General features: G+C 49.1%; 1 protein-coding gene across 1 annotated transcript in view; it reads left to right on the forward strand.

Moving 5' to 3' along the window:
- The window catches only part of LOC116989676 (leukocyte receptor cluster member 1-like), a 17,967-nt gene extending 1,480 nt beyond the window's left edge, over positions 1-16,487 (forward strand). Inside the window, exons 2-5 of the mRNA XM_033047288.1 lie at positions 3,543-3,581; positions 14,535-14,696; positions 15,889-16,116; positions 16,192-16,487. Of these exons, the coding sequence (XP_032903179.1) occupies positions 3,543-3,581; positions 14,535-14,696; positions 15,889-16,116; positions 16,192-16,407 (645 nt within the window). The 3' untranslated portion in view covers positions 16,408-16,487. The remainder of the gene's footprint in view (positions 1-3,542; positions 3,582-14,534; positions 14,697-15,888; positions 16,117-16,191) is intronic.
- Positions 16,488-17,699: the final 1,212 nt, after the last annotated feature.

A 17,699-nucleotide genomic window follows, 5' to 3' on the forward strand; every position in this document is an offset into this window, starting at 1 on the left:
GAACAGGCCATCTCTGCCCTACCTGTCCGGTGCGAACAACTTTTTTCCCTTAGTCCCACCTGCCTGCACTCATACCATAACCCTCCATTCCCTTCTCATCCATATGCCTATCCAATTTATTTTAAATGATACCAACGAACCTGCCGCCACCACTTCCACTGGAAGCTCATTCCACACCGCTACCACTCTCTGGTAAAGAAGTTCCCCCTCATGTTACCCCTAAACTTCTGTCCCTTAATTCTGAAGTCATGTCCTCTTGTTTGAATCTTCCCTATTCTCAAAGGGAAAAGCTTGATCACATCAACTCTGTCTATCCCTCTCATCATTTTAAAGACCTCTATCAAGTCCCCCCTTAACCTTCTGCGCTCCAGAGAATAAAGACCTAACTTATTCAAACTTATTTTAACTTAGTTGTTGAAACCCAGGCAACATTCTAGTAAATCTTCCTCTGTACTCTCTCTATTTTGTTGACATCCTTCCTATAATTGGGCGACCAAAATTGTACACCATACTCCAGATTTGGTCTCACCAATGCCTTGTACAATTTTAACATTACACCCAGCTTCTATACTACATTCTCTGATTTATAAAGGCTAGCATACCCAAAAGCTTTCTTTCTTTACCACCCTATCTATATGAGATTCCACCTTCAAGGAACTATGCACGGTTATTCCCAGATCCCTCTGTTCAACTTGTATTCTTCATTCCTACCATTTATCATGTACGTCCTATTTTGATTTGTCCTGCCAAGGTGTAACACGCTCACATTTATCAGCATTAAACTCCATCTGCCATCTTTCTAGCCCATTTTTCCAAATGGCCTAAATCACTCTGTAGACTTTGGAAATCCTTCATTATCCACAACACCCCCCTATCTTGGTATCATCTGCATACTTACTAATCCAATTTACCACCCCTTCATCCAGATCATTGATGTACATGACAAACAACAAACGACCCAACACAGATCCCTGAGGCAACCCCACTATTCACCTGCCTCCAAACCCGACAAAACAGCCATCCACCATTACCCCTCTGGCTTCTCCCATTCAGCCACTGCTGAATCCATCTTGCTATTCCTGCATTTATACCAACAGTTTAACCTTCTTAACCAGCCTTCCATGAGGAACCTTGTCAAAGGCCTTACTAAAGGTCCTATAAGACAAACATCCACTGCTTTACCCTCGTCAATTTCCCTAGTAACCTCTTCAAAAAAATTCAAGACGATTAGTCAAACATGACCTTCCATGCACAAATCCATGTTGACTGGTTCCTAATCAGACCCTGTTTATCCAGATGCTTATATATATTATCTCTAAGTATCTTTCCATTAATTTGCCCACCACTGAAGTCAAACTAACAGGTCTATAATTGCTAGGTTTACTCTTAGAACCCTTTTTAAAACAATGGAACAACATGCGCAGTACGCCAATCCTCGGGGACTATTACCCGTTTCTAATGACATTTGAAATATTTCTGTCATAGCCCCGGCTATTTCTACACTAACTTCCCTCAATGTCCTAGGGAATATCCTGTCAGGACCTGGAGACTTATCCACTTTTATATTTTTCAAAAGTGTCCAGTACTTCTTTTACTTTGAAACTCATAGTATCCATAACTACTCTACTCGTTTCCCTTACCTCACATATTCAATATCCTTCTCCTTGGTGAATACCGAAGAAAAGAAATTGTTCAATATCTCCCCCATCTCTTTTGGCTCTGCAGATAGCTGCCCACTCTGTTTCTCCAATGGACCATTTTATCCCTCGTTATCCTTTTGCTATTAATATAGCTGTAAAACCCTTTGGATTTACTTTCACCTTACTTGCCAAAGCAACTCATATCTTCTTTTAAGCTTTTTAATTTCTTTCTTAAGATTCTTTTTACATTCCTTATACTCCACAAGCACCTCATTTACTTCATGCTGCCTATAATTATTGTAGATCTCCCTCTTTTTCCGAACAAGATGTCCAGATATGCTGAATCTCCGTAATCTTCTCAGGAAGTAGAGTCGCTGATATAATAATAATAATTATAATCTTTATAATTGCATCGGTTGTGCTGGGTCCAGGAAAGATCTTTGGGGGGTGTAATGGGACAATGCGGAGGGAGCTTCACTCGTGACCCCCTGGGGAGGAGTGTGAGATGGGACAGTGCGCAGGCTTCACTCTGTGCGTCTGACCCTCAGTGTGTGACGGGACAGTGTGGAGGGAACTTCACACTGCATAGGTGGGTAGGGTAGCTCTGCCAGTAAGGAATTAAATTCGGCCCTTGGCAAGGTGAGATTGGATCAGGAGATGTAGAATCCTTGTGGGGAAGCTGGAGTAACTCAGTGGGTCAGCAGGCAGCATCTCTGGAGAGAAGGAATGGGTGATGTTACGGGCAACAGACCATTTTCTCCGAAATGTCATCCATACTTTTCCCCAGAGCGGCTGGCGGACCCGCTGAGTTTTATGTGTTTATCTTCGGTTTTAAAGGCAGCATCTGCAGTTCCTCCCTACCATTTTGTAGTGGAGCCTACCAGGGAGTATTCAACCCCACAGTTTGAGAGGGAGTGAAATCGGATACGTTGGTATACTGTTGAGCAAATGTACATGCACGCGCGAGGAGCTGGCTAAGTTTATTGATAAAGGGACCCTGGCAGGAATGACGTGGGACAGCAATAGGAAGAATTCCTGGGAATAATTTGTAAGACACAGGATCTTTTCATTCCAAAGTGAAGAAATATTCTCTGGGGAGAATGAGGTGACCGTAGCTGACAGGGAAAGTCAAAGACGGTCTGGGTGCGGCCCTGTCGAGGGAAGTGCCCTGTGAGAAAGTGCGAGTCTTTGGCTGGGAGTCTTCGGCGAGGAGGCTGAGGGTAAGCCACACCAAACGGTGGAGAGGGAAAGACGAATGAACGAAATGTCAGCAAGCTGTTCAGTGTGAAGCTTGTGGGATGTGGGAGGTCAGGACACTGCTGGTGCCTCTTGCTGCTACAAATGTGAGAAGTGCAGTCCAGGTACAGCTCCTGAAGAACCGTGTTGGGGAACTGGAGAAGCAAATTGATGACCTCAGGTTTGTCTGAGACTGAGTCTTCTCACACAAGTCCTACAGTAAGATTGTTTACAGCTAAGGTAATGGAAGAGGGAAGGTGGGTGACGGTGCGGGAAACATGGAATGCACAAGGCCACCGTGTGTTGTACCTCTTGAGAACAGGTTCACCACTGGATAAGTTGTCGGGACAGAATAAGGGTTAACACACTGACAGCAGGCTGGCGAAAGCAAAAAGTGCTGTTGAGCCAAACCAAAGAAGCTGACGTCAGGCCATGCCGTGGTAGTTGGAGACTCCATTGTGAGAGGTACGGACAGGGTTCTGCGGCAAACATACGGGATTCGAGGATGGTGTGCTGCCATCCCTGGTGCCCAGGATCCAGGATGTCACGGACCGAGTTGCAGAACATCCTCAAGGGTCTAAGGTGATCAGCCGGAAGTGGCAGTGCGTGCGCACACAAAAACGTTCACGAAAGAAGGGGATGAATATTCTGACAGCGTGACTTTAGGAGAACTCGGAAAATGTTGAAAAGCAGACCTCCAGGGTGGTTATCTCCGGTTTGCTTCCGTTCCTCGTGCTGGCGAGAGCAGGAACAGGGAGATACCTGAATGTGTGGCTGAGGACCTGGTTGCAGGTGGCAGGGATTTGGATTCTTAGATCACTAGATCTGTTTTTTAGGAGTAAGGGGAACTGTTACAAAAGGGGACGGATTGCACCTTATCAGGTGGGGAACCAGCATTCTGTCAGGCAGGTTTGCCACTGCTACAAGGGTGGTTTTTAAACTAAATAAGGGGGGGGGGGGGGGGGTGTGTCAATGGGATAGTCAAGGACGGAGTTAAAGAGAAGAGAGCAAAGGATAGTTAGTGACCCCAGAATTAATGGGAAAGAAACCTCACCAAGGGATAGGAGAGTATGGCCAGTGTAGTAGGGATCGATGTGAAAAGGTGATATGCGTAAGGAATTAAAAGTATTGTATTAATCCGCGAAGTATAAGAAGTAAGTAGATGAGCTTGATGCTCAGTTAGAGGTGGTAGATATGACATTGTGGGGATTACTGAGACGTGGCTGCAAGAGGATCGAGTCTAGAAACTTAATATTCAGGGTTATACATCCTATAGAAGGACAGGCAGGTGGCAGAGGAGAGGGGGTAGCTTCCGCTGGTGAGGGAATGGAATTCAGTCCCTTGCGAGGGAAGACATAGGGACTGATGAGGTAGAGTCACTGTGGATTGAGTTGAGGAATTGGTAAAGGCAATTAGACACTAATTGGTGTTTATCTACAGACCCCCAAATAGTAGCCCGGATGTAGGGTGTAAGTTGCAGCAGGAGTTAAAACTGGCATGTAACAAAGGTAATGGCCACTAATGGTGATTGATTTCAATATGCAGGTCGATTTTATAATCAGTTTGGTTCAGCACCCCAAGAAAGAGAGTTTGTAGAATGCCTCCGAGATGGAATTCTTACAGCAGCTTGTAATGGAGCCGACCAGAGAAAGGCAATTCTGGATTTAGTGTTCTCCAATGAACAAGTTGATAAGAGAACTCGAGGTAAAGGAACAGCTTGGAGGTAGTGATCATAACATGATTCGTTTAACCTGCAATTTGAGAAGGAGAAGTTAAATTGGAAGTGTCAGTGATGCAGTTGAACAAAGGGGACCATGAAGGCATGAGAGAGGAGCTGGCCAAGGGAGACTGGAAAGGGATCCTAGCAGGGAATGATGGTGGAACAACAATGGCAGGTCACAGGGCTCGAAATTAACGGTTGCCCGGGTGACCACCCAAAGTGCCGCACAGGACAGAGAGGTCGGATATGGAATGGGAAGGGGAGTTGAAGTGCTGAGCCACCGGGAGGTCAGGTTGGTTATGCGGACTGAGCGGAGGTGTTCGGCGAAACGATCGCCAAGCCTACGCTTGGTCTCACCGATATAGCTGACATCTAGAGCAGCGGATGCAATAGATGAGGTTGGAGGAGGTGCAGGTGAACCTCTGTCGTACCTGAACGAGTGCTTAGGTCCTTGAATGGAGTCGAGGGGGGAGGTAAAGCGACAAGTGTAGCATCTCTTGCGGTTGCAAGGAAAGTGGTGGTGCGGGAGGGAAGGGAAGAATTGACATGGGAATAGATAGATAGATAGATAGATGATAGATAGATAGATAGATAGATAGCCTTTATTATCATTCAGACCGAAGTCTGAACGAAATTTCAGCAGTCATACAATAAAAACAACAATAACCACATATTAACATCCACCACAGTGAGTCCACCCAGCATCTCCTCACTGTGATGGAGGCAAAAGTCTTAGGTCTGCAGTCTCTTCCCTCCTCTTCTCCCTCTTTACGGAGGAGCGGTCCTTTGCGGAAGGCGACGGGGTAGATGGGAAGATGTGGCGAGTGGTGGGGCCACGTTGGTGGTGGCGAAACTGACGGAGGACTATTTGTTGTATGTGCCGGCTAGTGGGGTGAAAGGTGAGGACCAGGGGACTCTGCCCTTGTTGCGAGTGGGGGATGGGGAGAGAGAGCAGTGTTACGGGGTATGGAGGAGACCCTGGTGCGAGCCTCATCTAAAGTAGGAGAGGGGAACTGCGATGAGGACATTTGCGATGCTCTGGTGTGGAACACCTCATCCTGGGAGCAGATGCGGCGTAGACGGAGGAATGGGAATAGGGATGGAATCCTTGCAGGAAGCGGGGTGGGAGAAAGAGTAGTCAAGATAGCCGTGGGAGTCAGTGGTTTTTGTGGATGTCGGTCAGAAATCTATCATCTGCGATGGAGATAGTGAATTCAAGGAATGGTAGGGAGGTGTCGAAAATGGTCCAGGTGTATTTGAGTGTATTTAATGAAGTTAGTGGTGAAGCGGATGAAGTCAATCAGTTGTGTGTAGGTGCAGGAGATGGCACCAAAGCAATCGTCGATGTAGCGGAGGTAGAGGTCGGGGATGGGGCCCTGGTACTCCCTCGAACAAGGATTTTTCGACGTATCGGACAAAGAGCAGGCATAGCTGGGGCCCATGCGTGTGCCCATAGCTACGCCTTGTTTTGGAGGAAATGGGAGGAGTCAAAGGAGAAGTTATTGAGGGTAAGGACCAACTCCGCTAGGCAGAGGAGAGTATCATTGACGGGTATAGGTTGCTCCTCTGGTCGAGGAAGAACCGGAGGGCTTTGAGACCATCCTGGTGTGGGATGGAGGTGTAGTGATTGGGTGTCCATGGTGAAGATGAAGGATGGGGGCCTAGAGAATGGAATGCGCGGAGAGGACAGAGAGTGTTTGAGATGTTTGGAACATAGGTAAGGAGGGATTTAACCAAGGGGGATAGAAGTGGAGGGGCAAAAGGTGTAGGTGGTTGCTTGCTTGTCAGGAAGATATTACAGCAGTGCTTTGGCAGGATAGTGCTCGATTAGGGATGCTATTTGTGTGGAACTGAGAAGTGGGAAAGGTGTAGCAACACTTATAGGGGTGTATCAATAGACCGCCAAATGGGGAGCGAGAATTGGAAGAGCAAATATGTAGGAGATAGCAGATATTAGTAGTAAGCAGTAAGTAGTAAGTAGTGATTGTGGGAGATTTCAATTTCCCACATAGACTGGGAAACACATTCTGTAAATGGGCTGGATGGTTTGGAGTTTGTAAAATGTGTGCAGGGTAGTTTTTTGCAGGCAATACATAGAGGTACCTACTAGAGAAGGGGCAGTGCTGCACCTCCTGTTGGGAAATGAGACAGGCAGGTGGGAGAGGTATGCGTTGGGGAACAGTTCGGGTCCAGTGATCACAATACCATTAGTTTCAATATAATTATGGAGAGGGTCAGAACTGGACCTAGGGTTGAGATTTTTGATTGGAGAAAGGCTAACTTTGATGAGATGCGAAAGGATTTAAAAGGAGTGAATTGGGACATTTTGTTTTATGGGAAGGATGTAGAAGAGAAATGGAGGACATTTAAAGGTGACATTTTAAGAGTACAGAATCTTTATGTCCCTGTTCGGTTGAAAGGAAATAGTAAAAATTGGAAAGAGCCATAGTTTTCAAGGGAAATTGGACACTTGGTTCGGAAAAAGAGCGAGATCTACAATAATTATAGGCAGCATGGAGTAAATGAGGTGCTTGAGGAGTATAACGAATGTAAAAAGACTCTTAAGAAAGAAATTAGAAAAGCTAAAAGAAGATATGAGGTTGCTTTGGCAAGTAAGGTGAAAATAAATCCAAAGGGTTTCTACAGCTATATTAATAGCAAAAAGATAACAAGGGATAAAATTGATCCATTAGAGAGACAGAGTGGACACTATCAAAAGAGATGGGGGAGATATTGAACAATTTCTTTCTCTTCGGTATTCACCAAGGAGAAGGATATTGAATTATGTGAGGTAAGGGAACAAGTAGGGTAGCTATGAAACTATGAGGATTCAAAGAAAAAGAAGTACTGACACTTTTGAAAAATATAAAAGTGGATAAGTCTCCAGGTCCTGACAGGATATTCCCTAGGACATTGAGGGAAGTTAGTGTAGAAATAGCAGGGGCTATGACAGAAATATTTCAAATGTCATTAGAAACAGGAATAGTGCCGGTAGGTTGGCGTACTGCACATGTTGTTCCATTGTTTAAACGTAGCAATTATAGACCTGTTAGTTTGACTTCAGTGGTGGGCAAATTAATGGAAAGGATACTTAGAGATAATATATAAGCATCTGGATAAACAGGGTCTGATTAGGAACAGTCAACACGGATTTGTGCCTGGAAGGTCATGTTTGACTAATCTTCTTGAATTTTTTGAAGAGGTTACTATGGAAATTGATGTGGGTAAAGCAGTGGATGTTGTCTTTATATACTTAGTAAGGCCTTTGACAGGTTCCTCATGGAAGGTTGGTTAAGAAGTTCAATTGTTGGGTATTAATGCAGGAGTAGCAAGATGTAGATACAGTGGCTTAATGGGAGATGCCAGAGAGTAATGGTGGATGGCTGTTTGTTAGGTTGGAGGCCTGACTATGGGGTGCCTCAGGGGTCTGTGTTGGGTCCACTGTTGTTTGTCATGTACATCAATGATCTGGATGATGGTGTGGTAATTGGATTAGTAAGTATGCAGATGATACTAAGATAGGTGGTGTTGTGGATAATGAAGTAGATTTCCAAAGTCTACAGAGAGATTTAGGCCATTTGGAAGAATGGGCTGAAAGATGGCAGATGGAGTTTAATGCTGATAGTGTAAGTTGCTACATTTGGCAGGACAAATCAAAATAGGACGTACATGTAAATGGTAGCGAATTAAGGAATGCAGTTGAACAGAGGCCTCTAGGAATAACTGTGCATAGTTCCCTGAAGGTGGAATCTCATGTAGATAGGATGGGAAAGAAAGCTTTGGTGTGCTAGCCTTTATAAATCAGAGCATTGTATAGAAGCTGGGATGTAATGTTAAAATTGTACAAGGCATTGGTGAGACCAAATCTGGAGTATGGTGTACAATTTTGGTCGCCCAATTATTGGAAGGATGTCAACAAAATAGAGAGAGTACAGAGGAGATTTACTAGAATGTATGCCTGGGTTTCAGCAGCTAAATTACAAAGAAAGGTTGAATAAGTTAGGTCTTTATTCTTTGGAGCGCAGAAGGTTAAGGGGGGACTTGATAGAGGTCTTTAAAATGATGAGAGGGATAGACAGAGTTGACGTGGATAAGCTTTTCCCATTGAGAGTAGGGAAGATTCAAACAAGAGGACATGGCTTCTGAATTAAGGGACAGAAGTTTAGGGGTAACATGAGGGGGAACTTCTTTACTCAGAGAGTGGTAGCTGTGTGGAATGAGCTTCCAGTGGAAGTGGTGGAGGCAGGTTCGATTTTATCATTTAAAAATAAAATTGGATAGGTATATAGATGGGAAAGGAAGGGAGGGTTATGGTCTGAGTGCAGGTAGATGGCACTAGGGGAAAATAAGTGTTCGGCACGGACTTGTAGGGCCGAGATGGCCTGGTTTCCGTGCTGTAATTGTTATATGGTTATATGGGATGGGATGGAGTCAAGGTATGTGGAAATTAGTTCGGTAGGGCACGAACAGGCTGAGACAATGGGTCTACCGGGACAGTCAGGTTTGTGGATTTTGGGGAGAAGGTAAAATTCGGGCCGTGCGGGGCTGGGGAACTATGAGGTTGGAGGCTCGGGGAGGCAGAGAGTCGGAGTTGATGAAGTCGGTGATGGTGCTAGAGAAAATGGCCTGGTGCTCGTCAGTGGGGTCATGGTCCAGGGTAAGTAGGAGGAGGTGTCCGAGAGTTGGCATGTGGCCTCAGCTTGTAGAGATCAACGCGCCAGACTACCACGGGACCTCCCTTGTCGGCGGGTTTGATAACCCAGTCTGGGTTGTTGCGGAGGGAGTCGATGGCAGTACGTTCAGGGGGGGAGAGATTGGAGTGAGACGGGAGTGGCGAAGTTGAGGCGGTTAATGTCGCGACGACAGTTTTGAATAAAAAGTTCTAAGGCCGGAGGGCCACGAGGGGAGTCCACGAGGAGGGGGTTTCGTTGGAGACGGGAAAAGGGATCATCAATGGGGGGCGAGGACTCGTTCCCATGGAAGAACGCTGTTAGGCGGAGGCGACGGTAGAAGAGCTCCAAGTCGTGGTGTGCGTGGAACTCATTGAGGTGGGGACGGAGGGGGGACAAAGGTAAGACCTCTGCCGAGGACCGACCGTTCGGTGTCAGAGAGGGGGAGGTCGGGGGGGATGGTGAACACACTGCAGGGGATGGGGGGTTGGGGCCGGAGGAAGGTAGGTGGGTGGACTGAGGACGAGGCGATGTGTGGTGGGGGGGTAGGGGGTGGCCAGGGGCTGGGGGGGTATGAGGACTGTAGTATGGGTGGGGAAGAGCAGCGGTCAAATAGTTTGAGGGGGATGGGGAAGACCCAGTGGAACAGCCACTGAGGTTACCAGGGTTGGGGGTACTAGACTAGGACCCAGTGCAGTCAAACCCAGAGGAGTGGGAGTTAGCAGCGTGGAGGCTTCAGGCCCGTTGTTGAGTCCAGTTTGCAGGTAAGGCCACGGCTGCGGGCTGCTGGAGGGCAGTGGAGTGGCGAGGGTCGGCGGACCCGATGGTAGGAGGGAGGGCAGTGGAGTCCGGGTCGGCGGGCGATGCGTGGGAGGTTCCGGTGGTCGGTGGGGCGGTGCGGTTCGGCCCACCCGGTGAGGCGACGAGGTGAGTAAGGTACGGTACGGCAGCGATATTCGGCGGGCCCAGTGCGACGGCGATGTTAGATGGGCCGGGTGCGACGGCGATGTTAGGTGGGCCGGGTGCGGCTGTGATATTCGGCGGGCCGGTTTATTCCTTTGGCCATCTCTTGTCAGGTAGTGTAATGTTTAACCTGTCAGATGGGTATAGTGGGTTTTAAACAGCTATTATCATAAAATCCCTTTAAAAATGTCCTTGCAATCTATATACACAGCAAAGAGCAGCCGGAAGCCAGAGGATTGGAAAACTTTCATATGATTTGAACAGGTACTTTGGATCTGTCTTCACTAAGGAAGACACAAACAATCTCCCAGATGTAATGGAGGACAGAGGATCTAAGTGGGTAGAGGAACTGAAAATTGTTTTCATTAGGCGAGAAATAGTATTGGGTAGGCTAATGGGACTGAAGGATGATAAATCCCCTGGGCCTGATGGTCCTGCATCCCAGGGTCCTCAGGGAGGTGACTAGAAATAGGGGACATATTGGTGATCATTTTCCAATGTTCAATAGATTCAGGATCAGTTCTTGTGGATTGGAGGATAGCTATTGTCATCCCACTTTTTAAGAAAGGAGTGAGAGAGAAAACAGCGAATTTCAGACCAGTTAGCCTGACTTTAGTGGTGGAAAGGATGCTGGAGTCAATTATTAAAGAGGTAATAATGGGGCATTTGGATAATTAGGTACAGTAGGAAGCCATTCGGCCCTTCGAGCCAGCACTTCCATTCATTGTGATCATGGCTGATCGTCCCCAATCAATAACCCGTGCCTGCCTTCTCCCCATATCTCTTGATTCCACTAGCCCCTGGAGCTCTATGGGGGCAACTCTCTCTTAAATCCTTCCAGTGATTTGACCTCCACTGCCCTCTGTGGCAGGGAATTCCACAAATGCACAACTTGAGAAACATGAGAAAAAGTTTTTCTCACCTCAGTCTTAAATGGCCCCCCCATTATTCTAAGACTGTGGCCCCTGGTTCTGGACTCGCCCAACATTGGAAACATTTTTCCTGCATCTAGCTTGTCCAGTTCTTTTATAATTTTTGTTTCTATAAGATGCCCCCTCATCCTTCTAAACTCCAGTGAATACAAGCCGAGTCTTTTCAATCTTTCCCCATATGACAGTCCCGCCATCCCAGGGATCAATCTCGTGAACCTACGCTGCACTGCCTCAATCACAAGGGTGTCCTTCCTGAAATTAGGAGACCAAAACTGTATACAATACTTCAGATGTGGTCTTACCAGAACCCTATACAACTGCAGAAGAACCTCTTTACTCCTATACTGAAATCCTCTTGTTATGAAGGCCAACATTCAATTAGCTTTCTTCATTGCCTGCTATACCTGCACGCCAACTTTCAGTGACTGGTGTACAAGGACACCCAGGTCTCGCTGCACCTTCCCCTTACCTAACACCATTGAGATAATAATCTGCCCCCTTGTTTTTGCCGCCAAAGTGTATAACCTCACATTTATCTATGTTATACTGCATCTGCCACGCATCTGCCTACACACTCAACCTGTCCAAGTCACCATGCAACCTCCTAACATCGTCTTCACAGTTCACACTGCCACCCAGCTTTGTGTCATCCGCAAACTTGCTAGTGTTGCTCCTAATTCCCTCTTCCAAATCATTAATATATATGGTAAACAGTTGCGGCCCCAACACCGAGCCCTGCGGCACTCCACTCGCCACTGCCTGCCATTCTGAAAAGGACCCGTTCACCCCTACTCTTTGCTTCCTGTCTGCCAACCAATTTTCTAACCATGTTAACACCCTACCCCCAATACCACGTGCTCTAATTTTAGTCACCAAGCTCCCGTGCGGGACCTTATCAAAGGCTTTCTGAAAGTCTAGATACACTACATCCACTGGAACTCCGTCATCCATTTTACTTGTCACATCCTCAAAAAATTCCAGAAGATTATTCAAGCATGATTTCCCTTTAAGATGTTTGTGGAATTCCCTGCCACAGAGGGCAGTGGAGGCCAAATCACTGGATGGAGTTAAGAGAGAGTTAGATAGAGCTATAGGGGCTGGTGGAATCAAGGGCTATGGGGAGGAGGCAGGCACGGGTTATTGATTGGGGACGATCAGCCATGAAGGGCTCGAAGGGCCGAATGGCCTTCTCCTCCTGCACCTATTTTCTATGTCTATGTCTATAAATCCATGTTGACTTGGACTAATCCTTTTACTGATCCCCAAATGCCCCATTATTACCTCTTTAATAATTGACTCCAGCATCTTTCCCACCACCAAAGTCAGGCTATCTGGTCTGTAATTCCCCTTTGGGTATGGGGAATGATAATGGGGAATAAAAAAATCACAGAGGCATTGAATAATGTTTTTGAATAACGTGCTCAGTAGAAGGCACCAGCAACATGCCTGAAATTCAAGAGAGTCAGGGGGTGGAAGTTAGTGGAGTGGCTATTACTAAGGAGAAGGTGCTTGGGAAACTGAAAGGTCTGAAGGTGAATAAGTCACCTGATGAACTCTCGGGTTCTGAAAGAGGTGGCTTTAGAGATTGTGGAGGCATGAGTGGTGATCTTTCAACAATCACGAGTGTGTTTCCAGATGATCGGAAAATTGTAAATATGACTCTGCTGTTCAAAGAGGGTCAGTGGCACAACGGTAGAGTGCTGCTGTACAGCCTGAGACCCAGGTTTGATCCTGACCACGGGTGCTGTCTGTAGGCAGTTTGTAAATTCTCCCCGTAACTTACTTGGGTTTGTCCGGGTGCTCCAGTTTCCTCCCACACTCCAAACACGTAGATTAATTGGCTTTGGTATAAATTGTCCCGAATGTGTGGGGGATAGTGTTAATGTGCGGGCATTGCTGGTCCGCACAAACTCGGGGGGCGGAAGGGCCTGTTTCCATCCTATATCCGTAAAGTAAACTAAATTAAACTAAGGGAGTGGGGAATAAGAGAGGAAATTATAGGCCGGGCAGCCTGACCAGTGGTTGGTAAGATTTTGGAGTACTTAGAATCATGTGATAAAAGAGGCCAAAGTCAGCATGGTTTTGTGAAAGGGAGATCTTGCCTGACAAACCTGTTGGAATTCTTTGAGGGAGTAAATTACAGGACAGACAAAGGAGAATCAGTAGATGTTGTGCACCTAGATTTTCAGAAAGCCTTTGATTAGGTGCCGCATGTGAGGCTGCTAAGGAAGATGAGAGCCCGTGGTATTGAAGGGCAGATATTAGCCTGGATAGCAGGTTGGCTGGAGTGGCAAAGAGTGGCAATAAAGGGAGCTTTTTATGGTTGGCTGCCAGTGGCTAGCGGAGTTCTGCAGGAGTTGGTGCTGGGGTCGCTACTCTTCACGACTGATGATATGGATGAGGTGATTGAGGCTTTGTGGCCAAGTTTGCAGATGGTACGAAGATAGGTAGAGGGGCAGGTAGTGTAGAGAAAGCAGGGATTCTGCAAAAGGACTTGGACCGGTTGGGAGAGTGGCTGTTGGAATATAGTGTAGCAAAATGTGGAGTCATGCATTTTGGCAGCGCGAATAAAGGCGTAGACTATTTTATAAATGGGGAGAGAATTCAGAAATCGCGGGTGCAAACGGACTTGGGAATGCTGGTGCAGGATTCCCAAAAAGCTAATTTGCACGTAGAATCAGTTTGGCAAATGCAATGCATTTATTTTTTAGATGACTAGAGTATAAAAAAAGGAACGTATGTCTGAGGCTTTTTAAGTCACCCAGGGAAGATTGGGTTAACATAAGATGAGCGTTTGACAGCACTGAACCTGTACTCGCTGGAGATTTAGAAGGGTGAGGGGGGACCTCATGGAAACTTACCAAATGGTGAAAGGCCTGGCTAGAGTAGATGTGGAGAGGATGTTCCCACGAGTGGAAGATTCTAGGACCAGTGATCATAACCTCAGAATGAACGGACATACCTTTTGGAAGGAGATGAGGAGGAATTTCTTTAGTCAGAGGGTGGTGAATCTGTGCAGTTCATTGCCACAGATGGCTGTGGACAACAACTCATTGGGTATTTTTAAGGCAGAGATTGATAGATTTTTGATTAGTACAGTTGTCGGGTAATGGAGAGAAGGCAGGAGAATGGGATTGAGAGGAAAGGATAGATCAGCCATGATTGAACGGTGGACTGATGGGCTGATTGGCCTAATTGTGCTCTATCTTATGAACATGAACTCTATGTGTCTGACCCGGGAGGGGTGTGTGGGGTGTGTGACGGGACGTTGCGGATGGAGGGAGCTTCACTGTGTCTGTGTGTGTGTGTGCATGCGTGTGCGCGTGTGTGAGGACGCATCTTTACTCTGTGTTTTCCTCTCTTTGTTCACCAGGCAAGGACAGAATTCCTCCGTAAACGTGCGCGCCTCTCGCTCCCCGATGCCCCTGCAGCCGAGGTGTCCACTCGGAGTCTTAACTTGTTCAGCGACGGGGAGGGGGACGAGGGGCGGATGGGTGGGAGCAAGGAGTATGAGGAAGAGAAACGGCAGGAGAAGGTGAGTGGCTTCGGGGGGGGGGGGGAAGGCGGAGCTCTGCCCTGGGGGCAGTCTAGAGTTCTGCACCAGGGCCCTTCGCGCAGCTCCCCGTCGGGGCCCTCTTCTCAGCTCTGCGCCGGGGCCCTGCTCGCAGCTCTTGGCTGGGTCCCTGCTCGCAGCTCTGTGCTGGACCCCTCCTCGCAGCTCCACGCTGGCCCCCCCCTCGCAGCTCCGCGCTGGGGCCCTCCTAGTTAGGGCCCTCCTCACAGCTCCACGCCGGGGCCCTCCTCACGATGGGACCCACATACAATGTGCTGGGGACAACAGACAGTTCCATGATGGGGACAGTCCAGATCGTGCAGGGACCTGCCTTAGAGCAGTGCACAGAGCACAGTCGGTTGCTCTGTGCTGGAGACTATAGACAGACCTACACTAAGGACTTTCTAGCTCTGTGCTGGGGTCCTCCTTACAGCTCTGTGCCAGGGCCCTTCATGCAGCTCCACATTGGGGAGAGAGGAATCTCCGGCACGCTCAATTCCAGTGGCTCAGAGTGACAGAGGGACGACAGGGGAGAGGGACTGGGTGAAGAGGAGCTAATACCAGCAAGGCACCAGAGTGGCCTCCCCTGACCCTGGTGCTCATATGGTCGTGGATTCTCCTCTGGAAAATAATTATCCTCTCTCCCCCTCCTCCTCTCTCCCCCCTCTCTCTCCCCCCCTCTCTCTCCCCCCCTCCTCTCTCTCCACCTCTCTCTATCCCCCCTCTCTCTCCTCCCCCTCTCTCTCCTCCCCTCTCTCTCTCCCCCCCTCCTTCCCCCCTCTCCCTCTCCCCCTCTCACTCCCCTCTCTCTCCCCCCCTCTCTCGCCTCTCTCTATCCCCTCTCTCTCTATCCCCTCTCTCTCCCCTCTCTCTCTTTCTCTCCCCCTCTCTCTCTCCCCTCTTTCCTCCCTCTCTCTCTCCCCCCTCTCTCTCCCCCCTCTCTCTCCCCTCTCTCTTTCTCCCCCCTCTCTTCTTTCTCCCCCCCTCTTCTCCCCCCTCTCTCTCCCCCCTCTCTCTCTCCCCCCTCTCTCTCTCCCCCCTCTCTCTCTCCCCCTCTCTCTCCCCCCTCTCCCCTCTCTCTCTGAACCCCTCGCCCCCTCCCTCTCCCCTCTCTCTCCCTCCCTCCCCCACCCACTCCCCCACTCTCTACCCCCACTCTATCTCCCCGCTCTAGGAGAGGCGTGAGCGTTCACTGGGGATCCTGACCTACCTGGGACAGAGCGTGTGGGAATCGCAAACGGCCGGCCCGTGGTACGCACGTGTGCCCGAGCACGGGACGGAGGCCGAGGCTGAGAAGGGGCGCAAGCGGAGAATGGACCCACTGAGGAACATGAGAGAGTGGCTGAGAGGAGGGGGAGGGAAGAGTGGGGGTGGAGGAGGAGGAAGGGAAGGAGGATGGCGAAGTGGAGGGGGAGAGAGAGGGGAAGGGAGGGGAGGAGGAAGGGGATCGGGGGGAGGAGGGAAGGGAGGGGGAGGGAGAGGAGGGGTAGTGAGTCTGAGGGAGGAGAGGCTGCGGAGGGAGGAGGCAGAGAGAAAGCGGGCAGAGGCATTACTGAGGGGGGTGGAGGGGCAGAGGGAGGGTGAAGGGCGGAAGGAGGGTGAGGGGCAGAGGGAGGGTGAGGGGAACTCGAGGGCCTACAACTCCCAGTTCCACCCTGAGCTCAGCCGACGGTATAACAAGAGGCATCGGTGATGGGAGGGGGGAGGGAGTGCCGTTGGGGGGAGGGAGGAAGAGAGCTTTGTGGTGAGAGGAGCAGTGCCGTGGGGGCGGAGTGAGGGATGGGGAGCAGTGACGGGAGAGGGGGGGAAGGGCTGTGCCATGGGGGGAGCGGGGAGAGATGGGGGAGGGGCAGTGCTGTGGGGGGGAGCGGGGAGAGATGGGGGGAGGGGCAGTGCTGTGGGGGGGAGGAGAGATGGGAGGGGTAGTGATACGGGGAGGAGTGAGGGATGGGGAGCAGTGACGTGTGGAGAGATGGGGGAGGGGCCATGCCATGGGAGCGGGGAGAGATGGGGGAGGGGCAGTGCCGTGGGGGGGGGGGGGGGGTGCGTCGCAGTGAGAGGATCAGTGTGGTTTGGGGGAGGGAGGGGGAAAAGCGTTGCTGGGAGCGTTCAATCGTGGCCACAACTCAGTCGCAAGGGGAGTCTTGGATTAAACAACATCTTTAATGAAACAACAATAAAGTAAAGTTTGTTACAACATCGCCTCCTTTCCCCGCTGCCCATGGGTCCCATCTCCGTATCCCACACACGTACACCTTTCCACAGGGCACTGGCGGACGGGGAGAGGGGAGGGAGAGGGAAGAGGATAGTGGGGGAAGAAGAGAGTGGGATGGGGAGAGAGGGAGACACAAGGGGGCAGAGTGAGAGAATGGAGAGGGAGGGAGAGCGATAAGGGAGTGGGGGTGGGAGGGGAGGGAGAGGGGGCAGATAGAGAAGGGGAGAGCAAGAGGGGAAGGGCAGAGAGAGACTGGCCAGGAACAGAGAGGGAGGAGGCAGTGGCTCCTGCCTCTCTCGTCACATATACCATGTGTGCAAATTATTATGTTCTCACCTACACCCTTTTCCCATCATTCTTCCTCTTACACTCTCCCTATCTCTCTGACAAGAGAAGTTAGGGATAAAATGAAACTAAAAGAGAAGATTTATAACACAGCAAAGAGTAGCCGGAAGCCAGAGAATTGGGAAACTTTCATAGGACAACAAAAGGAAACAAAACGGGCAATACAGGCTGAAAAGATGAAGTACGAAGGGAAGCTGGCCAGGAATATAAGGAAGGACAGGAAGAACTTCTTTCGATATGTTAAGGGAAAAAGAGTAGCAAAGTCAAATGTGGGTCCCTTGAAGGCAGACAAGGGTGACATTAATATGGGTAACAAGGAAATGGCAGAAGAGTTGAACAGGTACTTCGGATCTGTCTTCACTAAGGAAGACACAAACAATCTCCCGAATGTACTGGAGGACAGGATCTAAGGGGGTAGAGGAACT

Source organism: Amblyraja radiata, chromosome 29, assembly GCF_010909765.2.
Source record: "Amblyraja radiata isolate CabotCenter1 chromosome 29, sAmbRad1.1.pri, whole genome shotgun sequence".
Taxonomy (NCBI): Eukaryota; Metazoa; Chordata; class Chondrichthyes; order Rajiformes; family Rajidae; genus Amblyraja; species Amblyraja radiata.